The sequence below is a fragment of the Leopardus geoffroyi genome, chromosome D3 (genome assembly GCF_018350155.1).
Source record: "Leopardus geoffroyi isolate Oge1 chromosome D3, O.geoffroyi_Oge1_pat1.0, whole genome shotgun sequence".
NCBI classification, from domain to species: Eukaryota; Metazoa; Chordata; class Mammalia; order Carnivora; family Felidae; genus Leopardus; species Leopardus geoffroyi.
The window spans coordinates 37,028,527-37,054,744 of record NC_059339.1 but is presented as its reverse complement, the minus strand read 5'-3'; the positions used below and the strand labels follow the sequence as shown (position 1 = coordinate 37,054,744).

Below are 26,218 nucleotides of genomic sequence, written 5' to 3'. Positions count from 1 at the left end.
GGGGTCAATGTGGGGCCCAGAGGTCCAGGGGCCAGAACATTTTTCAAGTTCGAATCACTATTGCTGGGGAAATGTCCCTGCTAGAGAAAAAGCACGAGGAAAATGTGATGGGGAGTTCTCTGCTCCCAGAGTTCTAGAGCTGGTGCCATTACGTCAGTAGGTAATATCATTTTTTATTATATTTGCCAATTACAGAACCTCTGGTTTTCACATGCTTATTGTCAAGACGATAACTGAGACATTTATCTAAAAAGCAGTGGATTATCACTGCAGAAAGATCAGAGGGAAACAGTCTCAAATTCATTGAGTATTTTCACATACATCATGCTAGGTGTTCATCACCCCACTTTTGGGAGGTAAGACAAACATGATTACCATTTTCCTTTTCTGAAAGAAGAAATCAAATCTCCACAAAGTAAGTGACTTACTACAAAGTCACCAAGAGGGATTTTGGTAGGAGAGGGAGCCTGAGTAAGTTAGATTCCAAAGCTTTTTTTTTTTTTTTTTTTCTCAGAAGGCTCCAATAACCAAGCTTCTGGTCATGACTTTGAAAGCAAGCTGAGTCAGGGGAAAGTAGCAAAGAAAAGGCTCAAACCACAAAATCCCAAGCTCTGAGCCCTAAGAGAAAACAGATCTGACAGTAACAAAATGAAAACTCGCCCACAAGTTTCCAAATGTAATGGGAGTTGCTTCCAACTGATCTTGTCACAGCTCACTGTTAATTACAGATATCTATCTAGACAGAGCAGCCCATTACATGACAGAATCCTATCAGATGTTTCATTTCTCTAATGGCAAAGGCAATCTATTGTCTTAATTACTGAAGTGCTAGAAAACAGGTCTTGTACATTTACGAAACTGCAATTACCTTTTTTAGAAAGTAACGCAGGGAGTGTTGAGCTCAGTGGGTTTGTTATTAAATGCCTGCTGTTACATTAATACCTGCAAGACGATTTTAGGTAGTTCTCCATTGCCAAGTGCATTTAATTTCTAGAATTTTAGAATTTAACAATAGGAAAGTACTTATCCATAAAATCTGACAGCACAGAGAAAATTCTTATCCTTGGAGGTATTTTCAAAATAAAGACACACAGGGATTTACCGAAGACTTTGCTGTGGCTCTCTGAGACAGAAGGTTGTTGGAGAGGATGTCTGATGCTTCTCAATTTTATGATCCATGATGAAAAAGCATATGGCACAGTGAAAACAGTACTTTTTAGAGGTTAAAAATGATACCCAAACTTCTATTAGTAAAGGACCTACATCACATCCTTAGCGGTGAGATGCCCGATATCACAGACTCTGTACCACCCATGATGTGCTCATGAATCCTCTAAGCAGCTGCCATATGTTAATAACATACTGTGTGTTAGATTATAGGGCATGTTACCTTCCGAAGCAGCCGTGGCACTTGCCCTCCCGTTCAACATAGTTCCACAGGCCGATGGACTGTCCGTTCAAGAAGGCCTCTCCCATGCAGCCTTTAAAATGAGTAACCTTCACAGCAGGAGACTTCTAATATAAACAAAACAAGCACAGCCCACACGTCTCAGAAGGAAAGGAGTAAATTCTCTATGTGCACGAAACTCCTTCCTAGGAGCTCAAATCTAACAAATCCAAATTTTGAGAAAGCAACATCCAGAAAAAAGGCCAGGTTGGAATCACTGAATTTCCTTCCGATTATTAAGTAGGATCCTAGAATGAGTGACAACCTGACAGGATCTTAAAGATCACCTCGGTTACCAGGATCCCTGGAGAGAAGCCCCTTTCACACACGAGGAAACAGAGGCTCAGAGCATGTCAGGTGTGAGGGTCTGGCTGGAAGGAGACCCTTACTCTCATTTCAGAGCACTGAACCAAGTAAGTCCAGGTGACTGAACTTTATTCGGTAAAGGGGTAACAGGTATAATAAAATACATACCAGAGGCTCCTGTGCTAAACACTAGTTAGCATTATTCTACCACTGGAGTTTAGAATAGCAATAAGGGAAACTACAGAAATTAAGGTGGGATATTGAATTTCCTGTTTGAGTATTGGAAAAGAAATTCAAATAGCAAAATGAACCACTGGCTTCTTTTCCATTTATGCTATTTATCCAGCAGGATCCTTTGCTTTCTAAAACCAGCCCACTCTGCAAATTTACTGTCATTAAGCAAAATGATAGAAACAAAAAATATTCATCTGCCTAAGAGATATTCAATAAGTTGAACATTAATTTTATATACAGGTAAAAGCAATCAGTCCTGTACAGACGAACATTCTGAATGTTACCTTGATCTGTCCTCCAAGCCCTCCAACAAACATTAGTGTTGAATTGTTTATATCCAGAACTTTAGCTGTTCCAGGGGATTTACTTGTTTTTGTTGATGGCTTTTGAGTTGCACTCATTTCCTTTACACTCAATGAACCAATGTTTCCAAATCTATAAGGGTCACAAAGAATTGCAAAAAGAATACTTTCAGAATTCCAAGCCCCTCCACGTACATACACATCTGTTTATAACATAGCCTCTAGGTGTTTCTCCCCACAGTCCCTCGGCGGCTCCCACTGGTCTCCCTCTCCCAGTCTTGCCCACTTTGCCCCCAGTTTACTCCCAAGCTCTTGTGAAGTAGGTCTTCTAAATCACATACATTTCCTCGTGCTTAAGACAGTTCTAGATATTAAGTTAAATTATATACAATAAAACCTTGGTTTGCAAGCATCATTGTTCCAGAAACATGCTTGTAATCCAAAAGCACTGGTATATCAAAGCGAATTCAAGAACCATCAGCCCAGTTGTGATCATGTCATGTTCAGTGTCACATACTACTCGTATTACAAGACGTCACTCGTTTATCAGGTTCAAATTTATTAGAAATGTTTGTTCATCTTGTGGAACACTTGCAGAATAAGTTACTCGCAATGCAAGGTTTTAGTGTATCCGAAACAGTCCACTGCCTTCAGTATTACTCCGTATCTATAAATAACAAAGCAAAAGACAAAAATTTCCAGCCATAACACACCATCAACAATACACTATAATATTATAGAAAAGCAAAATGATACACCTAAAGCTGCTTAAAAGGAGTTACCTCTGGAGAGGGGCTTTACAAGGGAGAGTTTTGCTTTGGGTCTGAAATTTTTTTTTTTTTAATTTTTTTTTTCAACGTTTATTTATTTTTTTGGGACAGAGAGAGACAGAACATGAACGGGGGAGGGGCAGAGAGAGAGGGAGACACAGAATCGGAAACAGGCTCCAGGCTCTGAGCCATCAGGCCAGAGCCCGACGCGGGGCTCGAACCCACAGACCGCGAGATCGTGACGTGGCTGAAGTCGGACGCTTAACCGACTGCGCCACCCAGGCACCCCATGGGTCTGAATTTTAAGAAACCACATTCTCCACCTGGATCCTTGCGTTCTGTCCTCTATATGTGCACACCACACCCACCAACCACGTGGCATTTCCACCCTGCTGCCTCCCACCCCTCTCTTCAAGGAAGAACACAATTTACTGGGTTGGCTGCCTCAGATTTAGACCAAACGTCCTAAAAGTAACATAAACTTTTAACTTTTACTTCTTTTGATTGTTGACTTTGGTAACAGTTTACTTCTTCTGTAAAAATAATAATAATAATAAAAAGTCCTTATTTCTGTAATGTAAACCAACTATATTTGGCTGCAGTCTGACTTCCCAGAAGTTTCAAAGACAATTACATAAGGTGACAAACACATTACAAACTTATAAGGTACAGTTTTGAGAAAAGAGATGCTTGGAGAGCACTTTCTCCACTACCTGGTTACATAGATACTGTGCCATTTGTTGTCATCAGCTCGGAAGTCTGGAAATTCCAACCGTGTAGACCCGGAGCCCATATCCCAGAGAAAGGCCACCTTCCCTCGCCGCATCTCCACTGCCAGGAAATCAGACTGGGGTGCGAGCATGAGTTGGGATGAGTTTATGTGCCAGACTGTTTGCATGAGTCCCTACAGCATTTTCTCTACTCTTAAAAACAAACAAACAAAAAAACCTGTCTTTTGTCTTTAAATGTTCCTCTCCCTGGAGCTGGAGCATGACTCAGAGCACAGGAGACAGTAGCCACTGTTGGACATGAGTGCCCCACCACCCTGGCCCACCAGCATGGCCTTCCACAATGCCTTCCGTAAAGTTCCCCCAAGAAATCTCCCGGGGGGTCACCAGCAGCCTACAAGGAGCATGAGGGAAGGCACTGTACTTATCTGCTCAATCTGAAAAGGCAATACATGAACATGAAACACACAGCAAGATAGAAGCCATGAAATCCCACATCACGGACTTGCATGAGTTCGGCACCTCAGCTCCAAAGAAGATGTTTTAGAATTTGTTCTTGTTAGTATTTTCTGCTCTAACACCCCCTCCAAAGGTTCTGACCCACACATTCCCACTGGTATAGCCAAAGGTATCAGTGGTCTTCCACAGGGGACTTGCCTTCTGGGAACTACCAGAATGGTGGGTTGAAGAGCTTGGGGGCGGCTGGTAATTCTGATATGCCCCTTAGGGTGCACTCCTCCACTCCTGGTAAACACCACCAAGATCGATTTTACAGACCCAATGCTAGACTCAGTGGCTGAAGAGGCTGCAGAAGACATAGGAAATTCTACCCCATAGCTAGCAATTAAGATGGCAGAGGGGAGAGCCTCTCTCCTCAATACCACGGTCCTCCTCGTAGGCATTCAGTTTTGTACTGGGTGTTTTAATCTGATGCCACCAGTTCAGCAAATGCTTATTAGTTTCCTTAGAAGAATTAGTGATTTCACCAAGGCCCTATTTTTTTTTTCTATAAAAGAAAAAAAAAAAAAAAAAAAAAGACAACAACCCTGCGGATTCAGAAAATATACATGTTCATAAGAGATTCATTGTTGCTTTCGGCAGGTACACACTCACACTGGTGCTGCTCCCGAGGTAGAAGAGAAGGTTATCGGGTTCACTTGTCTTAACATTTAGTGTTAAGGTGTTATAGTTAGTAGAAGAAATCTGAGGCTGGTAGGCCCGGACACAATCTCTGTCTGCAGACACAGCGACTTTAATCTGTAAAAGGAAAGGGGAAGTGTTCTAATCACTTAGTGACTCACGCTGGCAGCATGCCAAGAGTTCAAAAGTGCTGCTTCCTAACAGACTTTCACTGTTTGGCAGGTTTCCTCTCTTGATGATACGTCACGTTTTGGGTTTCATAAAGTGAGAAATCTGGTGGTGATGAAAATTAGTTTATTTGGTGAACTATTTAACTATTAAAAAATCACTCTTGAAGTTTTAAGAGTATCTTATGTTGGAAAGAGTCTCACTCATGTGAGATTTAATTCCTTAACACAAGGAGCTTCTCCAGATCACCTTGGCATCTTTACACCACGTGGGGAGGATATTTGGTAATGGTCTGACAAATAAATGAAGGGATCATCTATTTATACATTCAGCAAATACTTATAGAGAAATTTTTGTCCTTACTACATATTTAAGTATTTGCATATATTTCTTATATTAATTTTAAAGATTATGGGTTTGTATTAACCAGAGCATTTGGAAATATCTATCAGGCTTGCATTTATTTGGTAACTTTAATTGAAATAAATAGAAACCAGAGCCCAGGTCAACCTACAGCCCTTTTCCAATCACAAGGCCACCCGAGGGAGAGAGAATTCAAGATTCCAGAACTTTTTCTTAACTAGAAGGGTTCAGGCAGAATAGCATGAGACCAGAGGTCACATTTATCCTCTATAAATCCCCAGTAGTGTGACAACTGCATATTTTGTTGAAAGTATTATTATTTCCCTGAAATGCCTCTCCTTTAGAGCACAACCAGTGCCATGTGCTATGGATGGCCGTAAAACATTTTCTCACGTTCGTACTTTTCCAGCTATCAAGTGTTTTTTGCATTTAGTGACCTGGATTTGTGTGTGTTTTGAGTGTTTTGTTGGACTGACTCCTGGAGGATGAGGCTCATAGTGTGCAAACGTTCTGAAAAGTACTCGGATTATTAACACCAGGTTGGTTAAATGATGGCAATAATACCATACTCAGCCATTGAAACTTAGATGTAAACACTTTGACCACATGCTCTATACCAGCTGGCTAATAGTTATAAATTGATACATCTAGGCTACAATTATAAATCTCCATACAGACATGAGATCTCTTTGCTAACATTTTGAAACATGTTGAATAAAGCAAAAAAAAAAAAAAAAAAAAAAAAAAAACCCACAGAAAATGAGACTAATTAAGTGGTATATTTAAATATACTGTCTGGGGCAGGAAAGAAGGTATTTTTGAGACACGGCACAGGCACATACATGAAAGTCGTAAGTTGCCACTGAAAAAATATATGCATGTATTTAGGTAAATATGCTTAACATAAAGTTTTAAATATACTGCAGACAAGGCTGCGAGAAATCTAAGATATAAGAGCTGAGTCAGCGGAAGTCCAGGGGACCAGTGTGACAGTCACCTCCTCCACAGGAGTTCCCCGAGTCCTGGAGTTATCAAGAGCTCCAGCTATGGGATGGCTACATCCCCAAGAGCCACAGAAGCCCACACTCACAGAAGCTGCTTGTTTCCGGGCCTGGCTGATCAGCAGTTTGATTTCTGATAGGTTTCTGCTCAGGTTCTCTTCTAATGTCTTCAAAGGCTTCAACCGATCAAATAAAAGGCTGGCTTGTGTTTCTGCATCTTTAACTCTTCTTCCAGCTAGCAGAGCTAACAAGTTCAAGGTGGCAAAGAAGTTGGTGGTAGGGTGGAAACCAGAGAAATTAGTTCTTCATTACCAGTGCACTGGATCAAATAGAATATTCTAGTAATCAAATCCTTGAAATTTTGCTAACTACAGTTGACCTTTGAACAACGCAGGGGTTGAGGCACTCAAACCCTATGCTGTTGCAAATCTGTAAAACTTTTGACTCCCCCAAAACTTAACTAGGAATAGCCTACAGTTGACTGGAAACCTTACCGATAACACAGATAATCAAATAGCATGTTTTATATGTTACCTGTATTTTATACTGTATTCTTACAGTAAAGTAAGAATAAATAAAGTAAGCTGAAGAAAATGTTATTATGAAAATCATAAGGAAAATATATTTTCAGTACCTGTATTTATCGAGTCTGTATAGTGGACCCACACAGTTGAAATCTGTTGTTCAAAGGTCAACTGTATATGAAAAATGCACCAGCAACAGGCACTACCCAAGGCCCTTCTCTTTTTTTATAAATGCAAATCTAGATATCAGTGCATTTTTATTCTTTAGGAATCCTGTTTGTGAACAAGACACCATTGTGCACCTGGCCAGTTCAAAATCTCACGATGCAGACTCTCCTAATGGGAAGGGAGACTGTAACGTACTGGTCATTGAAGAGTCCTGCAGAAGTTTGTTTGTTTCTTGTAAGGCGGCATTAACCCTGGACAAGCCAGTTGATGTATTCAACAGCTCCTTGCTCAATCCTACAACCTTCTTTAGGGTGCTTGCAGCGCTCCGATTTGCAGATGAGGCCAGCTCTTTGATTTTGGCTCCTTTGTCTCTGACACCTGAAATAAATGTATATGCAAGCATGCACTTCAGTGATTATACGTGGAGAAAACCATAAACCACAATAAATGTAAGTTTACATGGAAACCTGTTACAGTGTTTCTTACTGGCTGCTGAACACAAAATGGGGCTTCCGGTTTTTAAAGGCAGTATTAAGGCTGCATATCACAATGCCTTACTGCTCCCTTTGAGGGACAAATGAAATAATCTTGGTAACAATCCTCTGTACTGAAATTTTAGTACATAGAGAGATCATGACAACACCTGCTAATTGCCATGTGCTCAGCATCGTCTTTGTTTAATAAGCTACACTTCTTTCTTTGGTCTCCCTTCTATCCCTCCCTTCTCATATTCTTTAAACACTTTCTTCGGATCCCTCTGTGTGTGGATAAGAAGGTTAGGGAGTTTAAACTTGTAGGTGAGATGGGCGTGTGGCAGGCTAGAGGAAGTGATATCTGCCCACAGTGTCAACTGGCTACGAGACATAACAGCAGAGTAAAGACTAAATGGTCACAATCAGTAAGGCGGAATTTAGTTATTCTAGAAAATCTGGGTGATGTATTTTTTTTAAAAGGCACTAGTATTCATTTTTAAAGTATTCAATCACAAATGGGACAAATATTAATACTAGAAGAAAGCTAATAAAGAGTAGACAGGTTTCTTTTGACTCTTGTGGCAACTATTCTGCAAGTCTGAAATTATTTCCAAATAAAAAGATATTTTTAAGTGTTTAATCGACATACATCATGCATCCTTGGAGGGAGGGAGGGAGGGAGGGAGGGAGGGAGGGAGGGAAGGGGAGGAAGGAAGGAAGAACTGTCCAGATCAGAAAATTCTCCAATGACTTAAGGTTATAAGTCAGTCCAAAGCGCCCCAAGCCCAGGTCCCCACAGTAATCCTCGTGTTTACAAGGTGAACCAGCAGAAAGAACTCTAGAATTGTTAAGGCATCTTGTAAGACTTCTTAAGAAAAAAAGAGAAGGTTGAAGGAATGGAAGTAATGCATTGCAGCAGGATTCATTTGTATTACACTTTTAAAAAGTTATCCTATTTCAAATTTTAATGAATAGTGCATTTCCAAACCATCAATATTAAAGTGATTTATGAGCTTATTTTAGAATGCTTTATTGCCTCATGAAGGAAGATTACCAAGCAAGAGTTCTTTAATTGCCCACATTTATAATGAATCTAGCATTTTCCCTTAAAGCAGGAACATTCCCCTTCTTGCTGACTTCTCTGAATGACCCTTTCACTTAAGGGATGTGTCAAGCTCATTTTAAAAGTCAGCAATTCGAATGCTAACATAAAGTCTCCCAAGGCTTTTGTTTTTCAGAGTGTAATTCTAGCATTTCAATGCAAGCGTTCTGGAATTATTTCAAAAATAGTCCTCTTCCTTTCCAAATCATACTCCTCTGCAAGTAAAAACTCTATCAATCTTGGTCTCCTCTTGAGCGAGGGCTCTTAATCAGACTCATGGCAGGACTTCCTCATGCTCAGGTGTAATGGTTTTGAAATGAGAAAACATTAATTAAATCAAGAACCCCCTTTCCACTTACCTTCAGGGAATGCTCTAAGGATGGAGAGTGATTCATTGGTCCGCCTAGTAATTGTATGAGCATTCTCTTGAAATCTGTTTGCTGTATTTTTCAATTTACTCAGTTCCAATGTGATACCTATTTAAAGGGGGAAAAGTGTCTTTTTGGGTTGGCTACTCAAAGGTGCCTAGGCAACAGTTTCATTTATCACTCTGATCTGTCTACAGAATCAACAGCTTTCTACAGAGACCCCCAACATTGAAATTTTTCCCAAAAGACTTAGCATCACTCATTAGAGAAATTAAGGGTGTTTTTTGCTTGCTTGATCATTTTTTCTATTTTGCTTGTTGCCCTTCTTCCTAATATTTCTTCTTAAATTGCATGTCCAATTAAATTAGAGCTCAAGGTGAAGACTTGTGTTTAAATCACTCAATCTTGATCACTCACTGACCTCCCGTCCACACCTAAATCTTGTCCACGTCTCTCCTCTGGGTTAGAAAACCTCAGACATAGTCCTGCCCTGGAATCTTCCCCAGCTGCTCCCCACCATGCTTCCCTGGGGGAATGACCCTCCCCTTCCTGCACTCTGTCGCCACCCAACAGGTAGGAGACTCAGCCTCCTTCAAGTCTGATCAAAGCTGTGGGATCAAAGCTTTTACTTCTAACATTTCTGTTCATAATACACAATCACATGTTGATTCTGGACACAGCGTTAAAAAATGAATTACGGATAAAATCCTTGATGAACACGATGGTTCTGCTTAAAATTTTAGTTGCCAGAAAATTCATTATTTGGTGGCCTGTGAAATACCTTTGGCTGTGTAAATGGAAACCACAGCCCATCAACATTGATGCTAGAGTTTGTGTCTAATGTGCTTTATGATCCAGCATTAGGAACTTTCTCTACCGTGAGATGACAATATAAATTTTAAATAGTGTCACTCACAGAGGAACAAAAGTATGTGCACGTCCATGCCCCTGGCTCATACAGCTATGGGAGCCAGTACTGGGCATGGCAGTGGTCTGAGTACATGAGCTTTGTTTACAGCCCACCATTTACTCCTACAGGAAAAGACTTGGTGTTTTTGATATATTAGAAGATATTCAGGTGAAAAGTGTATGTTACAAAACTCCTCTGTTTCTCTTACGCAGCAGATTCCTGCTGCCATTTTGTGTTGTGCTTACTGGAGAGCTCTTGATACATGCCAAATAATTGTTTACTGAAACCCTCAGGAAAAACTAACCACATGGGTTTTTTATAAAATTATGATTTAATTCAGTAATGACTTGAGAAGCGTCTAACGTTACATTAGCTCTGCCTGGCAAAAGTGCCAAAAGAAGCATATACCACACACAGTACGACTCTTCATGAACCAGCAAAACAGTGTGAGATGAAGAGAGGAGGCCCTGAAGCCAAAGAGAACTTGACAGACGCTGTGAAACGGTGACAGCTCATGAGCTAAAGCCACGAGTGGAGGATTTAGTTACCAAAGAAGGCTTAACAAGCCTATGGAAGGTTAGAGGTGCCCACACATTAAGAGACAGCACTAAAATAAAAGTTTAAAAATAAATAAAACTTAAATTATAATATGACGTTCCTACATCAGAAAATGGGCATGTCACGGTGACAAAGAAGCGTTCACTTTCAAATTCTTCCAGGAGCGGAGAATGTTCCAGCAGTATGCTCAGAAAAGTGTTTGTATTCACTCTGCTTAGCAATACAGTCCAAGCTAGAAACTGACCTTGATGCTTTCTGCTCAGGCTGTTGCCTTCTTTTAGAAATCTGGAACTGCGCTGGAGAGCCACTTTCCCATTGGGAGCAAGGGATTCTGAGAACTGGAAAACAGGACAGAGTAAACATGGCGGGGGGTTGGGGGGGTGCGTGCAGGTGCACTCCCACTGGAGACGGGAGAGCAACTCTATCCGAATAGCCTCCCATCTAGTTCCAGACATGGGAGTCCACTAGGCAACATGTAGGGACAATTTAAATTGTCCTAACTTATGGCTGAGGAGAAAGAACACAAAGTATTTTTAAATATATAAACACAAAAACCACCATTAGATGAATATTCCTCCACAGGTAAGAAACGTTGTCTCAAGTATGTATCAAGAAGCATCATCCTCTTGTTATAAGAAATTGTGAGATTTCCCTCATCTCCACATCACTAGTCCCTGGTCTTTGTAAAGAAGTATTTACAATCTTAAGAAATTAAAACTTATATCACATGATGACAGAGCCAAACAGATCCCTCCAGACAAGAATGCTGACAAGCACGAATTTAAGCTACTAGGTCTTTGCTCAGCACCTTCTGGAACAATCTCCCATAGTGCCTAGAAGAGGAAGGCATCTAGTGCAGCCCCGGGGCAGCTCTCACCAGACTCGCCGTTGTCACGATCTTGAGAGCATCTTTTGCCACTTTCTCTGATTCTTCAATCATGCTCCGAATGTTGGAATGGACGTGGGTTGCACTGGTGGCATTCAGGGACACATGTCTAACACTGCCAAGGCCACTACGTAATCAACAAATGTACAGATGTTAGTATAAACTAAGTGGAACTTGCCCACTATTCCTAAAGGTTTCCTAGTTTCTTACGCTTAGAAAAGTATCAACAAGGAATTAGTAAGGATTCTCCTCCAACTCCACATGCGATCTTTGAAAGAAGTAGCTACATTGTCATGAGTACATTCAGAAGCACTGTTTAATGAACACCCAAAGAAGAGACCATTACTGTTGCCCAGCTTTTTCAGCATCAGTTTCCACCAGCTGCCCTCAACATTGTTTCTGTTCAAGCCCCCTGCACGTGTCTGGGGCACCATGCCCTGTTTGCCTTGGTTGTAATCTCTCCAGCTCTGCACTTGTTAATTTTCAAAAAGCTTCCCTAAGCATATATAAGGATGCTGAATCTTGTTCCTCAAAATGTACACACCGATTTAATGAAATTCACTAGAGGTTGGAGGAGGATCAGATAATATTTCAATCATCTGAACTCCACTCTTACAAGTGGGCAAACCACTTATGAACTTGCCAACTGGTAATGGTGCAATCTCATCCAGGTCACTCTATCTTGAGAATGAAATCTGACAATTGACGTATCTTTGCCTGCTGAGTAACTCAATTCATTTTCTTCCCAAGGTTATCAAGTTGAGGGATGCCCAGACCAGACACTAGCAGTTACTACTTGATTGGCAAAATTTGGTGATTGATAAACAGAAGGTAATAATGTTACTTAACTTTATTTATCATAACAAATTGCTTTTATAATTCGTGCTAGGGAATAAAGGTTTTGTTCTAGCCATGTATGTAGTCAGAGAGTATTTTTTTTTTTCTTTTGGGAAATAATGAAAGCTGATGAAAAGAGAAGCTGAGTATCGAATTCTGCTTTCTATTACAGATTCTCATGGCATGTGTAGGTGGTAATGCTCCACGCGGCACGTAATTCACACAACATTCTAGCTTCTATCATTTTTAATTGCTTTTGTTGTGTGAGCTAATCTTTGATGGCAGCATTCCTCAAATTGGAAAGATATTTATTTTTCTCCTTCCACAAAACACACGCAGCACACAGAAGCACAGATATTCCCAGTGCGGCCAGACATTTTCTACCTACAATTTGTAACAAATTTTAAAGAAATAAATTTACCAATTAACCACAATACTGTGTAAATCATCGATGAGGCTGAACACTAGTTCCTTCATTTGCTGTACTTAGCTAAGCTGGGATACTTAAAAATATCACAGGGGGTTGGTGCCTGAGTAGCTCAGTCAGTTAAGTGTCCAACTTCAGCTCAGGTCATGATCTTGCAGTTTATGAGTTTGAGCCCCATGTTGGACTCTGTGCTGACAGCTCAGAGCCTAGAGCCTGCTTCAGATTCTGTGTCTCCCTCTCTCTCTCTGCTCCTCCCCCACTCACGCTTTCTCGCTCTCAAAATTAAATAAACATTAAAAAAAATTAATATCGCCATTCCATCCAACCTGACAAAGCCCCGAGTATTTAGTAGGTACTTAACAAGGCCTTCATGGCTTGATATCATAGCATAACATTTGTATTAATTCCCCTCCAGGTCAGTTCGTATTTTTCCATCTATGCAGAAAGACAACAATGTTACCAGATGTGGGAGGAAATCCTTCTCGCCCTGTGAATAAAACAGCGGTCTTCACTTGTAGACCAAAGAAGAGTGACCCAACACTGTCATCAAAAGAGCCGTTCTTATTGTCTCCTATCAATGGGTCACCACCCCTGGGACTCCTGCAAAGTCTGGTCTCACCTGTCCAGAGCACCTGCTAGTCTCTGGAGTTCAGCTGCGTGGTCCTCTGCTCTGTAGACAAGGTCAAGAGCTCTCCTTTGGGACATCTGCATGACCAGATCATCTACATGGCGCCTGATTTTGGCAGTCCATAAAAGTAGCTCATCTCGGTGACGCTCTAACTGCTACGGAGAGAAATTCATATTGTGGCTACTTGTGCATCTATGTGACAGCACACGCTTGTGCATGTGGAGGAAGCGTGTGAAGATGCTTTGGAACCCGTATGTGGCTGTGCTGAGCGGTAACTTACTGCTAGAGCATCTCCTACAGCATCTGCAGGTGCAGTGACAGCGTCTAGCAATCTTCTCCCTCTGGCAATCAGCGTGGAGGTCAAGTTTTGCTCTTGCTGAACACGCACCGTCTTATCCTGTGGCAAAAATCGCCTTTGAGGATGCTTCAAAAGAGCAAGTCAGCTTCCAAATGTCGGTGCCTGACACTGTGTGCTGAAGTTAGTACTTGGGGCTCATTTTTAAAGCTAAAAATGCTATTATTTACATAGGAGAATTTGATCCCAGCCCTGAGAAGGAAAGAGACTGTCCTTATTACGACTCACATTTAGGGGCGCCTGGGTGGCTCGGTCAGTGCCTACTCCTGATTCAGACTCCGGAAACGATTTCAAGGTTTGTGAGTTCCAACCCCACGTCAAGCTCTGCGCTGACCCTACAGAACCTGCTGGGGATTCTTTCTCCCCATCCCCCCGCCCCTCCCCTGCTTGCACGCTTTCTCTCTCAAAATAAATAAACTTAAAAAATTATATATATAAAAAAGACTCACGTTAAATTCTCGCAGGTTGGCGCTGACAATGTGCAGCAGGCGGGCGCTCTCCTGGTTCTTCACCTCTGCTTCCCTCACAAGGTCCCTCGCTGCCTGCAGTTCACTGCTGCGTTTTGAAAGAAGGCTGCTTGCTGCTTCTTTTAATACCTCCAACTCTTTCTGTGGCTTCTGGTAATTATTCTGAATCTGTGACAATAAATCTTCAGCAGCCCTGATAAATACAGACGATTCGCATAGTGAGTAAATGAACAACACTCACATCATGAAACGTAGCAGAAGGATCTGCATATCCACACGCCGCGTCTTGGTGAAACCGTAAATGCAATCACATCATAACCTCTTCAAAAAGGAGTAATTTTAGGGGCGCCTGGGTGGCGCAGTCGGTTAAGCGTCCGACTTCAGCCAGGTCACGATCTCGCGGTCCGTGAGTTCGAGCCCCGCGTCAGGCTCTGGGCTGATGGCTCAGAGCCTGGAGCCTGTTTCCGATTCTGTGTCTCCCTCTCTCTCTGTCCCTCCCCCATTCATGCTCTGTCTCAAAAATAAATAAAATGTAAAAAAAAAAAAAAAAAAATTTAAAAAGGAGTAATTTTTCTAAGACCGCTACAGGCAGGGTATATGTATACTTTGTCCTTAACAAACTATCTTCATTTACAAACTTCCTAACATATGTCAGTGAAAGAAGTGAAAGAAATCATCTCTGTGAATCTGGAGGCAGAAAATTGGACCCACGGTCTGGGAGCGATGGCAGCTTGTAGTCTTGTGTTATTGTATGGCAAGAAACTGAAAAGAGGCTATTCAGCGATTTGCTATGAAGTTACCAACCAATGTACTCAGAGGACATAAAGGTTTTTCTGCAGCGACTTAAAAAATAGACCTTATAAAAACTTCAAATTCAAAGTGCCAGAAAGATCTAATTTGTATCATGGATACTAGAGCACGCTTTAGGAAATCAAAAGATATTCTTTCCTATTCTTTTGTAAATATGCTATCAAATTGCTTGTGTAAGTCAATTTTGAATCCACAGTTACATAGAATAATGAAATTTTGACAGTATAAACTTTGACAGGGATTAAATATATCCCATGAGCTTCCTGCTTCAGTTTGTTAGGAGAACTTCAAAAGAGTTCATGGAAAAATGCCGTGTGAATCACCCTTAGCTTTCACAGATACAAGATTGCTGGCCGAAGACACAGTAGAAAACATTTGCAAAGGCGCACGCTTGAACTCTGACATAAGAGCACCACCAGGAATTACGTGAACATTCTTATGATTTCTTGTGATCGTAAGAAGTCGCATTATGATACAGGCAACAAGAACTCAAAGTACATGGGAGACACACAAGTAAATCCAATATATCTCTAATTTCTGACCATGGATCAGTCACTTTTTTTTTAATATAATTTATTGTCAAGTTAGCTAACATACAGTGTATACAGTGTGCTCTTGGCTTTGGGAGTAGATTCCCATGATTCACTGCTTACATACAACACCCAGTGCTCATCCCAACAAGTGCCCTCCCCAATGACCATCACCCATTTTCCCCTCTGCACCCCCCATTAACCCTCAGTTTGTTCTCTGTATTTAAGAGTCTCTTATAGTTTGCCTCCCTCTCTGTTTGAAACTATTTCTTCCCCTTCCCCTCCCCCACGGTCTTAAGTTTCTCAAGTTCCACATATGAGTGAAAACATGATACCTGTCTTTCTCTGCCTGACATATTTCACTTAGCATAATACCATCTACTTCCATCCACATTTTGCAAATGGCAAAATTTTATTCTTTCTCTTTTCCAAGTAGTATTCCATTGTATATATAAACCATATCTTCTTTATCCATTCATTAGTTGATGGACACTTAGGCTCTTTCCATAATTTGGCTGTTGTTGAAAGCGCTGCTATAAACATCGGGGCACAAGTCCTTTATAGGTTTTAGATACTAACCCTTTATCCGATATGTCATTTGCAAATATCTTCTCCCATTATGTCGGTTGCCTTTTAGTTTTGCTGACTGTTTCCTTTGCAGTGCAGAAGCTTTTTATCTTGATGAGGTCCCAATGGTATATTTTTGCTTTTAATTCCCTTGCCTTCAGAGATGTGTCAAGTAAGAAGTTGGTGCAGGCGAGGTCAAAGAGGCTGTTGCCTGTTTTCTCCTCTATGGTTTTAATGGTTTCCTGTCTCACATTCAGGTCTTTCATCCATTTTGAGTTTATTTTTGTGAATGGTGTAAGAAAGTGGTCCAGTTTCATTCTTCTGCATGTTGCTGTCCAGTTCTCCCAGCACCATCTGCTAAAGAGACTGTCTTTTTTTCCATTGGATATTCTTTCCTGCTTTGTCAAAGATTAGTTGGCCACACATTTGTGGGTCCAATTCTGGGTTCTCTTTTCTATCCCGTTGGTCTGCGTGTCTGTTTTTGTGCCAATACCATGCTGTCTTGATGATTACAGCTTTGTAGTAGAGGCTAAAGTCTGGGATTGTGATGCCTCCTGCTTTGGTCTTCTTCTTCAAAATTACTTTGGCTATTCGGGGTCTTTTGTGGTTCCATACAAATTTTAGGATTGTTTGTTCTAGCTCTGAGAAGAATATCAGTGCAATCTTGATTGGGATTGCATTGAATGTGTAGATTGCTTTGGGTAGTATTGACATTTTAACAATATTTGTTCTTCTAATCCATGAGCATGGAATGTTTTTCCATTTCTTTGTGTCTTCTTCAACTTCTTTCATAAGCTTTCTATAGTTTTCAGCATGTAGATCTTTTACATCTTTGGTTAGGTTTATTCCTGGGTATTTTATGGTTCTTGGTGCAATTGTAAATGGGATCAATTTCTTGATTTCTCTTTCTGTTGCTTCATTTTTGGTGTATAGAAATGCAACAGGTTGCTGTACATTGATGTTGTAGCCTGCAACTTTGCTGAATTCATGTATCAGTTCTAGCAGCTTTTTTTGTGAATTCTTTTGGGTTTTCCATGTAGAGTATCATGTCATCTGCGAAAAGTGAAAGTCTGACTTCTTCTTTGCTAATTTGGATGCTTTCATTTCCTTTTGTTGTCTGATTACTGAGGCTAACTTCCAACACTATGTTAAACAACAGCGGTGAGAGTGGACTGGATCAGTCACTTCTCACCATTAAAGTCTCTACGAAATTTTAAAAGAGAGGTCAACTTTTCATCCGTGAAGTGACTTTACCACCAAAAACTGATCACATGCAGGGATATAGTCATCAGTGACTTGGCAAAGATTGAAAAGAAAACAACAACAAAAAAACTCAGCACTCTTCATTTCTTCCTTCAAGATTTCTTCAACTGATACAGTTAAGCCAGTGTTCCTCAAACTATATTCCTCCACAGCACCAACGCCCCATGAGTTGGAAGCAGGTTCCACGAGAAAGAGTGCCATGGTGAAGTAAGTTGGGCTGTATTCTCTCAGCTCCTCCTGGACAGTCTCGATGCACAGGAGCAAGCATACTAAAAGCTTTGAGAAGAGAAGTCCTTGTCTCTCCTTAGTAGACATTGCCTTTCCCAAACTTATGTAGTCACAGGATGCATTTCTTTAATGAAATATCGTTGGATAGCCCTGGAGACACGAGCATGGAAAACAGCTAGGATATACAGCTACAAAGGATAATTGATAGCATGCAGTAAAGGAGTCAGCTATCCTTAGAAAGGTCTGCTGGCAAATCTGGCCCTTGGCTGGCATCTGCAAACATTCCCACCAATCCCTAACTGATAAGAGTGGCTCACTGCCTCGACCATTTGTGCAAACAATGTGGTTTATGTTGAACACCTGCTTTCCTTCTGAGAGTCTGGAATTTGGTATGTGCTTGGTAGAGGGTGCATATGGGACCAGCCCCCCGTTTGAACCTTGGATGCTGAACTTCTCATGGGCTTTCCTGGGTAGAAACATCCCATACATGGTGCCACATTTGCATTGCTGGGACAGTATATGCTGTGACCCCCATGGAGGAGAGAGGGCTTAGGAAAAGTTGCGTGGTTTCCTCCAGGCTCTGCTGTATCTTCTCCCCTATGTATCCAGCTGGGCATACTAAATACATCACCTAAGAAATCTTGGCCATGAGTCTGGAGAGTCCTAGAGTCCTAGTGAAACTCTGAATGGTCTTAGGGACCCCAACACAAGCATGATAAGCACCTGGATGGTGTGATAAATATTCTCACCTATGAGAATGCCATACTTCAGCAGTGGGGCACCTGGGTGGCTCAGCTGGTAAAGCATCTGACTCTTGATTTCAGCTCAGTTCATGATCTCATGGTTTGTGAGATTGAGTCCCGCATAGACTCCATGCTGGCAATGTGAAGCCTGCTTGGAATTTTCTCTCTCCCTCTCCCTCTGCCCCTCCCTCTCAAAATAAGTAAATAAACATTAAAAAAAAAAAAAAAGAATGCCATACTTCAGCATAAATGACCACTTTTCTAAGAGTCATAATGAAAAGTTTATACATAATTCATAAAATAATCTGTGAAATTTGAAATGGCATAAACATTCAGGGATTATCTATGGAAAATAAGAAAGAGAAGGCCAGAGAACACATTTTAAACTCTTAAATGTTTTTGGGTCGCCTGGGTGGCTCAGTCGGTTGAACGTCCGGCTTCGGCTCAGGTCATGATCTCACAGTCAGTGAGTTCGGGTCCCTCATCAGGCTCTGTGCTGACAGCTCAGAGCCTGGAGCCTGCTTCGGATTCTGTGTCTCCCTCTCTCTCTGCTCCTCCCCCACTCATGCTCTCTCTCTCTCTCTGTCTCTCAGAGATGAATAAATGTTAAAAAAATAAATAAACTCTTAAATGTTTTTAAATAAAAGTTATCTTTAGTAGCAATGATTTTACTCACAAGTTGAAGAGAGAGATCAGCAATCTTATGGGTAACTTTACTGCAAATAGAAAAAGCGCCACAACAGCAGAAAAAGTGTAGTGAGGGCCCAGCAGGTGAGAGGTCCAGGTGCCCTAAGGGAATAGGGGAGAGGGGCCACCCTACCTTCTCCCCTTCTTCCCAAATGCTACTTAGAAAATGAACTTCTCCCATTTGGACTACAAGCTCCTAGTGGGGAGGAGGGCTCTGTTCTCCTTTGTGTCCCCAACTCCCAGCACAATGCCTATCCCCTGGGGACTCAATCCATTTGATGAAGGAACAAATGAACGACTGAACTGACTGTGGTAATAGTGGGAGAGACATCCCCACAAATGATTCCCAAGAATCTCCAGGGGATCTTCATCTTTAATAAGCTCCCCCACTGACTCTGATAGGCAGCTGAGGGAAGATGCAATGAGAGGATACATCATGTGTGGATGACAGGAACAGTGGGGCCAATAAGGGAGCCCCAGGAGAGCTGGAATTGAATACATGAAGTTTATGTGTAATCCTAGAAGCAGTAGGAGCTAAGGATGGTTGGGAAGCAGCATTGAGCCTAGAACGGCTGCCTCAAGAATGATGGGTGCTGGTGAGATCTTTCCCCTCCCATGCCATACATTTCAGGTGAAGGGAGAATGCACATGAGAGGTCAGGGCCAGGGAAACATGATTATAACCTAGCACGTCTCTGATCCAAACATTGAAATTTCACCCACCCATCTTTTATGGACTGGGTCTCAAGCGGTTCTTCCTTCCATTGGGTTGGAAGATCATAGGGTTTAGGTGTGTGGTCAGGTTTCATATGATCCTGGAGGTTTAATATTGGGCAAAGTACTTGTAGTCTCTGGGCCCATCTCCCCAGCTGGACCCTCCCCAACCTCACAAAGCAGTGGAGATGACTATGTGACAGGATGAGAGAAGTGAAGCCTGTGCCCTCCCCAGCCCAGAGCAGGTGCTCCAAGATGGCAGCACTCTTCGCCATTTCCTGGGACCTCACCCTCCTCTGATCTCTCCTCACAGCCATTTTGTTATGAGTTCTTGGCCCTAACCAATGTTCCAGTGATTATTTTACTAGTTCTCTCTCCAAATGCCATCTGACCGTAAGTTCCTCCTTTTGTTTCCTACCTAACAAATCAACAATGTCAAGTATCATATTCAATGATTTTGACATAAGCTCAAAAAAAGACGTATATGAAGAAAGACGTAAGCTCAACTCTGCAGTGTGTTGCCAGTGGAAGTGTAATGGAATTGTTTTTTAAATCTGTTAGAAAATAATTTAGAAACACAAGTCAGGAATCTTCAAAATGCAAATTCTTTGGCTACATGATTTCTCTTCTTAATATCTATCCTAATAAGAGATGATAATGTAAGGTGTAGGAAAAGATTTTTTTCTGAGACGTCCATCACATTATTTAAAATAGCAAAATATGTTAAAATAGATTAAATATTGCACTGTAGAGAATGGAGTCTTGATGGCATATGGTGTAACTACTAAGATATTTATCACAACCCGAGAGAGACACACCTTGTGCTACATTACATCAAGGAATAATTGTGAAAACACTAAGAAAAAAGCCTGAAAGGAAATACAAACTCCTAGTGAGCATGTCTAACAATTCTTTGATCTGTCACACCACATTGTGGTTTTTAATGAGAGTGTGAACAACTGGCTAAATCATTCTGACATAACATCAATCTGTCTGAGAGCTTACAGCATGGTAACAGCCACTGACCATATTTTCTTCCATGGGAATTCACTGCATTATACTTGATCTTCAGTAAATATGGTATCATGAGGTTCTTTTGTTTGTGCTAGGTGGAAATGTTCCAGAGTCACTAAGAAAAACAAAACCTATGACACAAAGACAGATACTGGCATTGATTATACTCCCTCTATTGGGAGTAGCTGGCACCCGTCTCTTCATTTTTTTTTTTTTTGACAATAGTGCCCCTCTCTTATGACATTCCATCCCCAGTGAGAGCATCCTCTCCCTCCCCTGCTCCCACATGCCTCCTTAGCCCTCAGTATTCAAGCTCCTACCTCTAATTGATTGTGTCACGAATGGTATTTAGAAACTTACTTGAGTTCCAGTATGGCTTTCTGTTGCAACTGCACGAAATGCCTTTTCTGTATGACTTCTAGCAAAGATGTAATATTCTTTTGCATATTCTGAAGAGTAGAACTGGGTAGTTGGAAGTCTTCATCCAAGGTCTGATTTAGAGTTGCTGCTTTTTCAATAATCTCTATGGACAACAGTCATCAATCATTCAACAGGTCTCTCAAAGTGGACAGCACTAAAATGGAAAAACTTAGAACCTTCTTCAGTGAGGCCAGCTTTGTTCACCTAAATTGGGTTGAACCTCAGGCCAGCCCATATATCCCAATTTACTCCAGTTGCCCCTTACTAAAATACTCAAGAACTTGAGATTATTGGTTTATTTAATGTTGGTATTCCCCAGTATCCATAAACTCATGAGGGCAAGGGCTGTGGCCACCATGTTTCCCTCACCATTTCCTGCACCTGGCACAAACATTTGCACATAAAGCTCTCAGTAAATATTTACTGTATGAAGGAACCAATACTCAACACTACTCTTTTTAATAAACAAATTATTTGTTCTAATAATTTCCTTACCTTTTGCCCTATAAAGTCTAATTTATATTGGATTTAATACTTTTTATATCCTTAAACTACAATCAAACAAGAAAAGCAAGAATATGTTTCTGGTAGCCAGAAAACTGAAAATAGCACTCCTAAAGCCAGATGAGACATCCCAGTTGAGCAGAACTAAATTATTCTAATACTGTGGGTATACATTGAAGCCCCAAATCCTATCAGCTCCTATTCTGGGCAGAGGGGTTGGTGTTGAGAGTTTAGCTCTCCTGCTCCATGGTATTGCTGCCTTGGCATCCATTTTGTTTGGCCAAGCAGCCTGCAGTGACCTTGAACTGACAGTAGTCCCTCATGCAAGCCCATACCCCAGATAACAGCCCCAACAAGGTCAACAAGCAAATGTCAGTTCTTGTCAGGACCTCCCCAGCAGCCCTTGTGACCAAGTCCCCCCTGCTTCCCAGGGCCTTCTCCTTATGGGCCTCTTTGATAAGACCTCCATGGGCCTTACCAATGCCCCCCCCCCCATTTTGGTTTGGATTGACCAACCTAGCCTTAGCCTGGAACCCCAAAGCACTCCACCAAAAACCTCAATAAAAGAATATGCCTCAGGGCCTGTCTGTCTGTCTCTCTCTCTCTCTGCCTGCACCCCACCTTTACCCCCCTTGGGTGGCCCCTCGAGGCATGGTGGGTACTTCCTCCTAGACCTGTGAGTAATAACCTTCTGCATCTCATGTTCTCTTGGCGTCTGTTGCGGGGGTTTGGCTCATCATCCGGGCCCTCTGTGTTCCACTTAATAAGTGTTAATTTGACAAACTCATAATAAATGGGGAGGCACCATACTCACCTGATACTTAGGAACTTACAAGGAATTACGAAGACAATAAAAAAGAAAGCATTCATTTTTCTAAAAGACAAAACTCTGAATGAAAGTCTATGATCTTCCGATTCAGGACTCAGGATCCCCAACTATGGAATATTCCAGGCTTTTGGTTCTGGGCAGGCTAGTACAAGTCACACACATCTATTCACACACTGAGTAAAGTGAATGGAGACCTTCCTACCAAATAAGCACAGGCGAGACACTGAGCACACTACCTTGGATAGTTCTCTGCAGCTTCTCAGTAAATGTCATGAGGTCTTGGCTCTTGTCAAGGATTCCTTCAGTCGCCCTGGTTACATGTTGGCTACTCGTTAACACTCTAGTGAGCTGACAGAAAGTCAAGGTCTCAGGTTAGTTTGACTTTGAATGACACGCAAGCTTTGCTGTTCCAGTTGTCTCTTTTAGGCAACAAAATATATCCCAGGGTATGGAGTAAAGCTATCCACGGCATCATGGGAGCCCAGGTTAACATTTCAGGGTTGGAAACTAAGTGGTTAGAGAAATAATTTACTACTCAGTCTGTGGGGGAAAAGATGGATTTTTTTTTGTTTGAAAGAGCCTAATTGGCTATTAAACCACAAACTCCCAAGTGTGTCTATTGCAAAGACTCTATATTCGCTTTAGGATGCAAGTATATAGAGTTTCGAAAGTAAAATCTCACTAATTTGCACTGACCGTGAGAACTCGGTTCAGGAGTTAAGAACACAGTCAGGTGCAAACGGGGTGTTAGGCCATCAGCCTTGTCGGGCTGGAGACCTAGTACTTAACCATCTCCTGGCCTCATCGGTAACATGGAGTAATATTAACCCTTACCTCCTGCGGCCTTATGAGGATACAACGCCATGATGTCTGTGAGGCCGGCAGCCCGAGGGCAGAGACCCAGCTGCCCTCTGCAGGTATTTTTATTAGGAACGTTATAATTTGTAAAGGGAAAGGTTGTTTGTGATGTTCAGGAGTGTGAAGTAACTCAGACTGGTTCTGTAAGTGTTTTCTAGTCAAAATCCAAAGAGAATCTTCTTTAATGGGTAGAGAGAATTATTTTAATCAGCTTATCATTTCCTACCAAATGTTTGCTCACTGAGGTACTTAAAAGCCACATTTAAACCCTTAAACTCTTCCCAAATCATCCTTAATTCTAAATTAACAGGCCAACCTAATACTTTAGGGTACATGATTGTGTGTGTGTGTGAATACTGACAGGGACTAGATACAAACATGCACGAGATGATAGATACACTATCATACACATATCTATATACATATGTCCACGTGCATATGCACACACACACACACACACACACACACACACACGAAATCCAAAAGTGAAAATTATAAATTTGACAATAGGCCTCCCTCACCATCTGCAAATGAGATTTTGGAGGGCGGGGGGCGGTTCACTAAAAACCATTCATCCGGAATGGGCTGAACAAACACATCATTCCTGCTGACATCAAAACAGGCTCACTTGACATTCAAACTGCACAAGTCAGAAGCACGCGGCCCGAAGCCTGAGGGTTGCACAGACACCACACACCCACCCGCCCCTCGGTTCACCAGAAGGAATGACAAGGCCGATGGCACAGAGACTTGGCCAAGTCCTCACTCCGCAGACGTGACAGGAGAAATTAAGTCAGGAGTCTCTTCCCGCTAAAGCACAGAAACTGGCAGAGGGTTAAAACCAATTTGATGACAAGGTACCTGGAGCACAGCTCCCGGGAGAAAGAGCCTGCCCTGATTTAATAGAACCTTCCAGACCAGCCCGATGCAATTGCTTTCAAGGGCTGGGTGGGAAGCGGGTCTTCTGTGTGAAGCACTTACCTCCCTTAGCAGGTGGTCTGTTTGTTTTGCAACATCTTCAAGCCGATCTTCTGCCAGGTCCTTACGTGTATTTTCTTTTAATAAAGCTTCCTAAAAAGGACAAAATAAACAAATTGCTGGTTCTTAGTCCAGAGGGTCTACAGTGAGTGGAAAAGAAATTTAAACATTGCTTTCTTTTTTTCTATTTTTTTTTGGAGAATATTTTCACCTTTCAAAAACATTTTTTTTTTCTCCATTTCAGGAGAAATAATGTGAAAAAACATCTCTGAGAGTTCCCTAACCTTTCTTTATGGCCATTATGTCTATAGAGAGAAGACGAGCAGATGGGTGAAGCAGCCAGATTCACAAACACACGCCTAGGCTTTTATCTAAAAACACAGCATTCAGGAATGACAATCCTTTTCATTACCACATGACACAATAAATTGACTATCTCAAACTCTAACGTGTAGGTTTTAAGCAAAATTAAGAACTGCACTTTTTCCAATTAGAATTAAAAATGCTACGGGGGCACCTGGGTGGCTCAGTTGGTTGAGCATCCGGCTTCGGCTCAGGTCATGATCTCACGGTCCGTGAGTTCGAGCCCCGCGTCAGGCTCTGTGCTGACAGCTCAGAGCCTGGAGCCTGTTTCGGATTCTCCCTCTCTCTCTGACCCTCCCCCGTTCATGCTCTGTCTCTCTCTGTCTCAAAAATAAATGTTAGAAGAAAATTTAGAATTAAAAATGCTACAGTAGCAAGCTGTCCACTAAGCCAATTTCTTAATTTCCCATTCCTTTTTTTGACCCAGATCCTGTCTGACTAATCATAAAACTATGATTTACTCCAGAGATGTTTAGATACCTTCTGGGGAAGAGAAACTTTTGTGCCCCACAAACCCAGTTAAGAATAATACATTTACATCGGGCTCTGTGCTGATGGCTCGGAGCCTGGAGCCTGCTTCGCATTCTGTGTCTCTGCCCCTCCCCCACTCACACCCTGTCTCTCTCTCTCTCAAAAATAAAATAAAAAACATTTAAAAAATTTAAAAAAAGAATAATACATTTACAGAAAACAGTTGATCATCAGCATATTCCAGCATTAAAGAAGATACGTCTAGGTTTATTTCCTGTATTTGTATCAGGACAGCGGCTTTCAAATATCCAAAGGTCTGTCATAAAGAGAAGCAAGGGGACTTGTCTTCTCCCAAAAGGCAGAAGGACCATGGGGGAGGAATTTTTATGGAGGCATTTATGGAACAAGTCAAACAATTATTTATTTATTTATTTATTTATTTATTTATTTATTTATTTTTAATTAAAAACTTTTTTTTAATGTTTATTTTTGCGAGAGACACAGAGTACGAGCAGGGGAACGGCAGAAAGAGAGGGAGACACAGAGTCCGAAGCAGACTCCAGGCTCTGAGTTGTTAGCACAGAGCCTGACGTGGGGCTCAAACTTCTGGACCACGAGATCATGACCTGAGCCCAAGTAGGACACTTAACCGAGTGAGCCACCCAGGCGCCCCACAAGTCAAACAATTCACAGTGGTCCCACAGGGGAACAGGTTAGCGTGTGGATGATGAAGTCCCTGATCACACTGTAGGAAGCCTAGATGCCAGGAGCGAGACTCCCACACTGATGAGGCAGACAGACAGAAGGACAGAATACTGACCCCACCGACTCTCCCATCTCTCAGTGACATAGGTTTTCTACCCATCTCCGTATTCCCAGTACCTACCCGGAGATATTTCGTTGTATTTTCCAGGTTTGACAAAATTCCAGATGGGACAGGGATAACGCCAGTGAGGTTCACGGAAAGGATGGCGTCCCCAATATTATCTAAGTCATTTAGCAGCACACCCACACATTCATCATCACAAGCTAGAAGAAAAAGAAAGTTGAAGTTGATGCACAGCCGTCTGCACGTTTT

At 41.7% G+C, this 26,218-nt stretch overlaps 1 protein-coding gene across 3 annotated transcripts in view; it reads right to left on the bottom strand.

The window, feature by feature from the left end:
• The window catches only part of LAMA1 (laminin subunit alpha 1), a 168,478-nt gene that overhangs the window by 24,611 nt on the left and 117,649 nt on the right, over window positions 1–26,218 (bottom strand). For 2 of the 3 annotated variants that reach the window (XM_045459554.1, XM_045459557.1), the window contains exons 33-48: window positions 26,027–26,169; window positions 24,310–24,399; window positions 22,707–22,818; window positions 21,078–21,240; window positions 14,145–14,355; window positions 13,621–13,737; window positions 13,332–13,495; window positions 11,440–11,575; window positions 10,807–10,900; window positions 9,086–9,202; window positions 7,347–7,529; window positions 6,549–6,703; window positions 4,901–5,044; window positions 3,773–3,906; window positions 2,272–2,422; window positions 1,391–1,515 (exon numbers count right to left, since the gene is read on the bottom strand). In XM_045459554.1, coding sequence (XP_045315510.1) covers window positions 1,391–1,515; window positions 2,272–2,422; window positions 3,773–3,906; window positions 4,901–5,044; window positions 6,549–6,703; window positions 7,347–7,529; window positions 9,086–9,202; window positions 10,807–10,900; window positions 11,440–11,575; window positions 13,332–13,495; window positions 13,621–13,737; window positions 14,145–14,355; window positions 21,078–21,240; window positions 22,707–22,818; window positions 24,310–24,399; window positions 26,027–26,169 — 2,239 coding nt within the window. The remainder of the gene's footprint in view (window positions 1–1,390; window positions 1,516–2,271; window positions 2,423–3,772; window positions 3,907–4,900; window positions 5,045–6,548; window positions 6,704–7,346; window positions 7,530–9,085; window positions 9,203–10,806; window positions 10,901–11,439; window positions 11,576–13,331; window positions 13,496–13,620; window positions 13,738–14,144; window positions 14,356–21,077; window positions 21,241–22,706; window positions 22,819–24,309; window positions 24,400–26,026; window positions 26,170–26,218) is intronic. The other variant, XM_045459555.1, reaches the window with a different exon arrangement.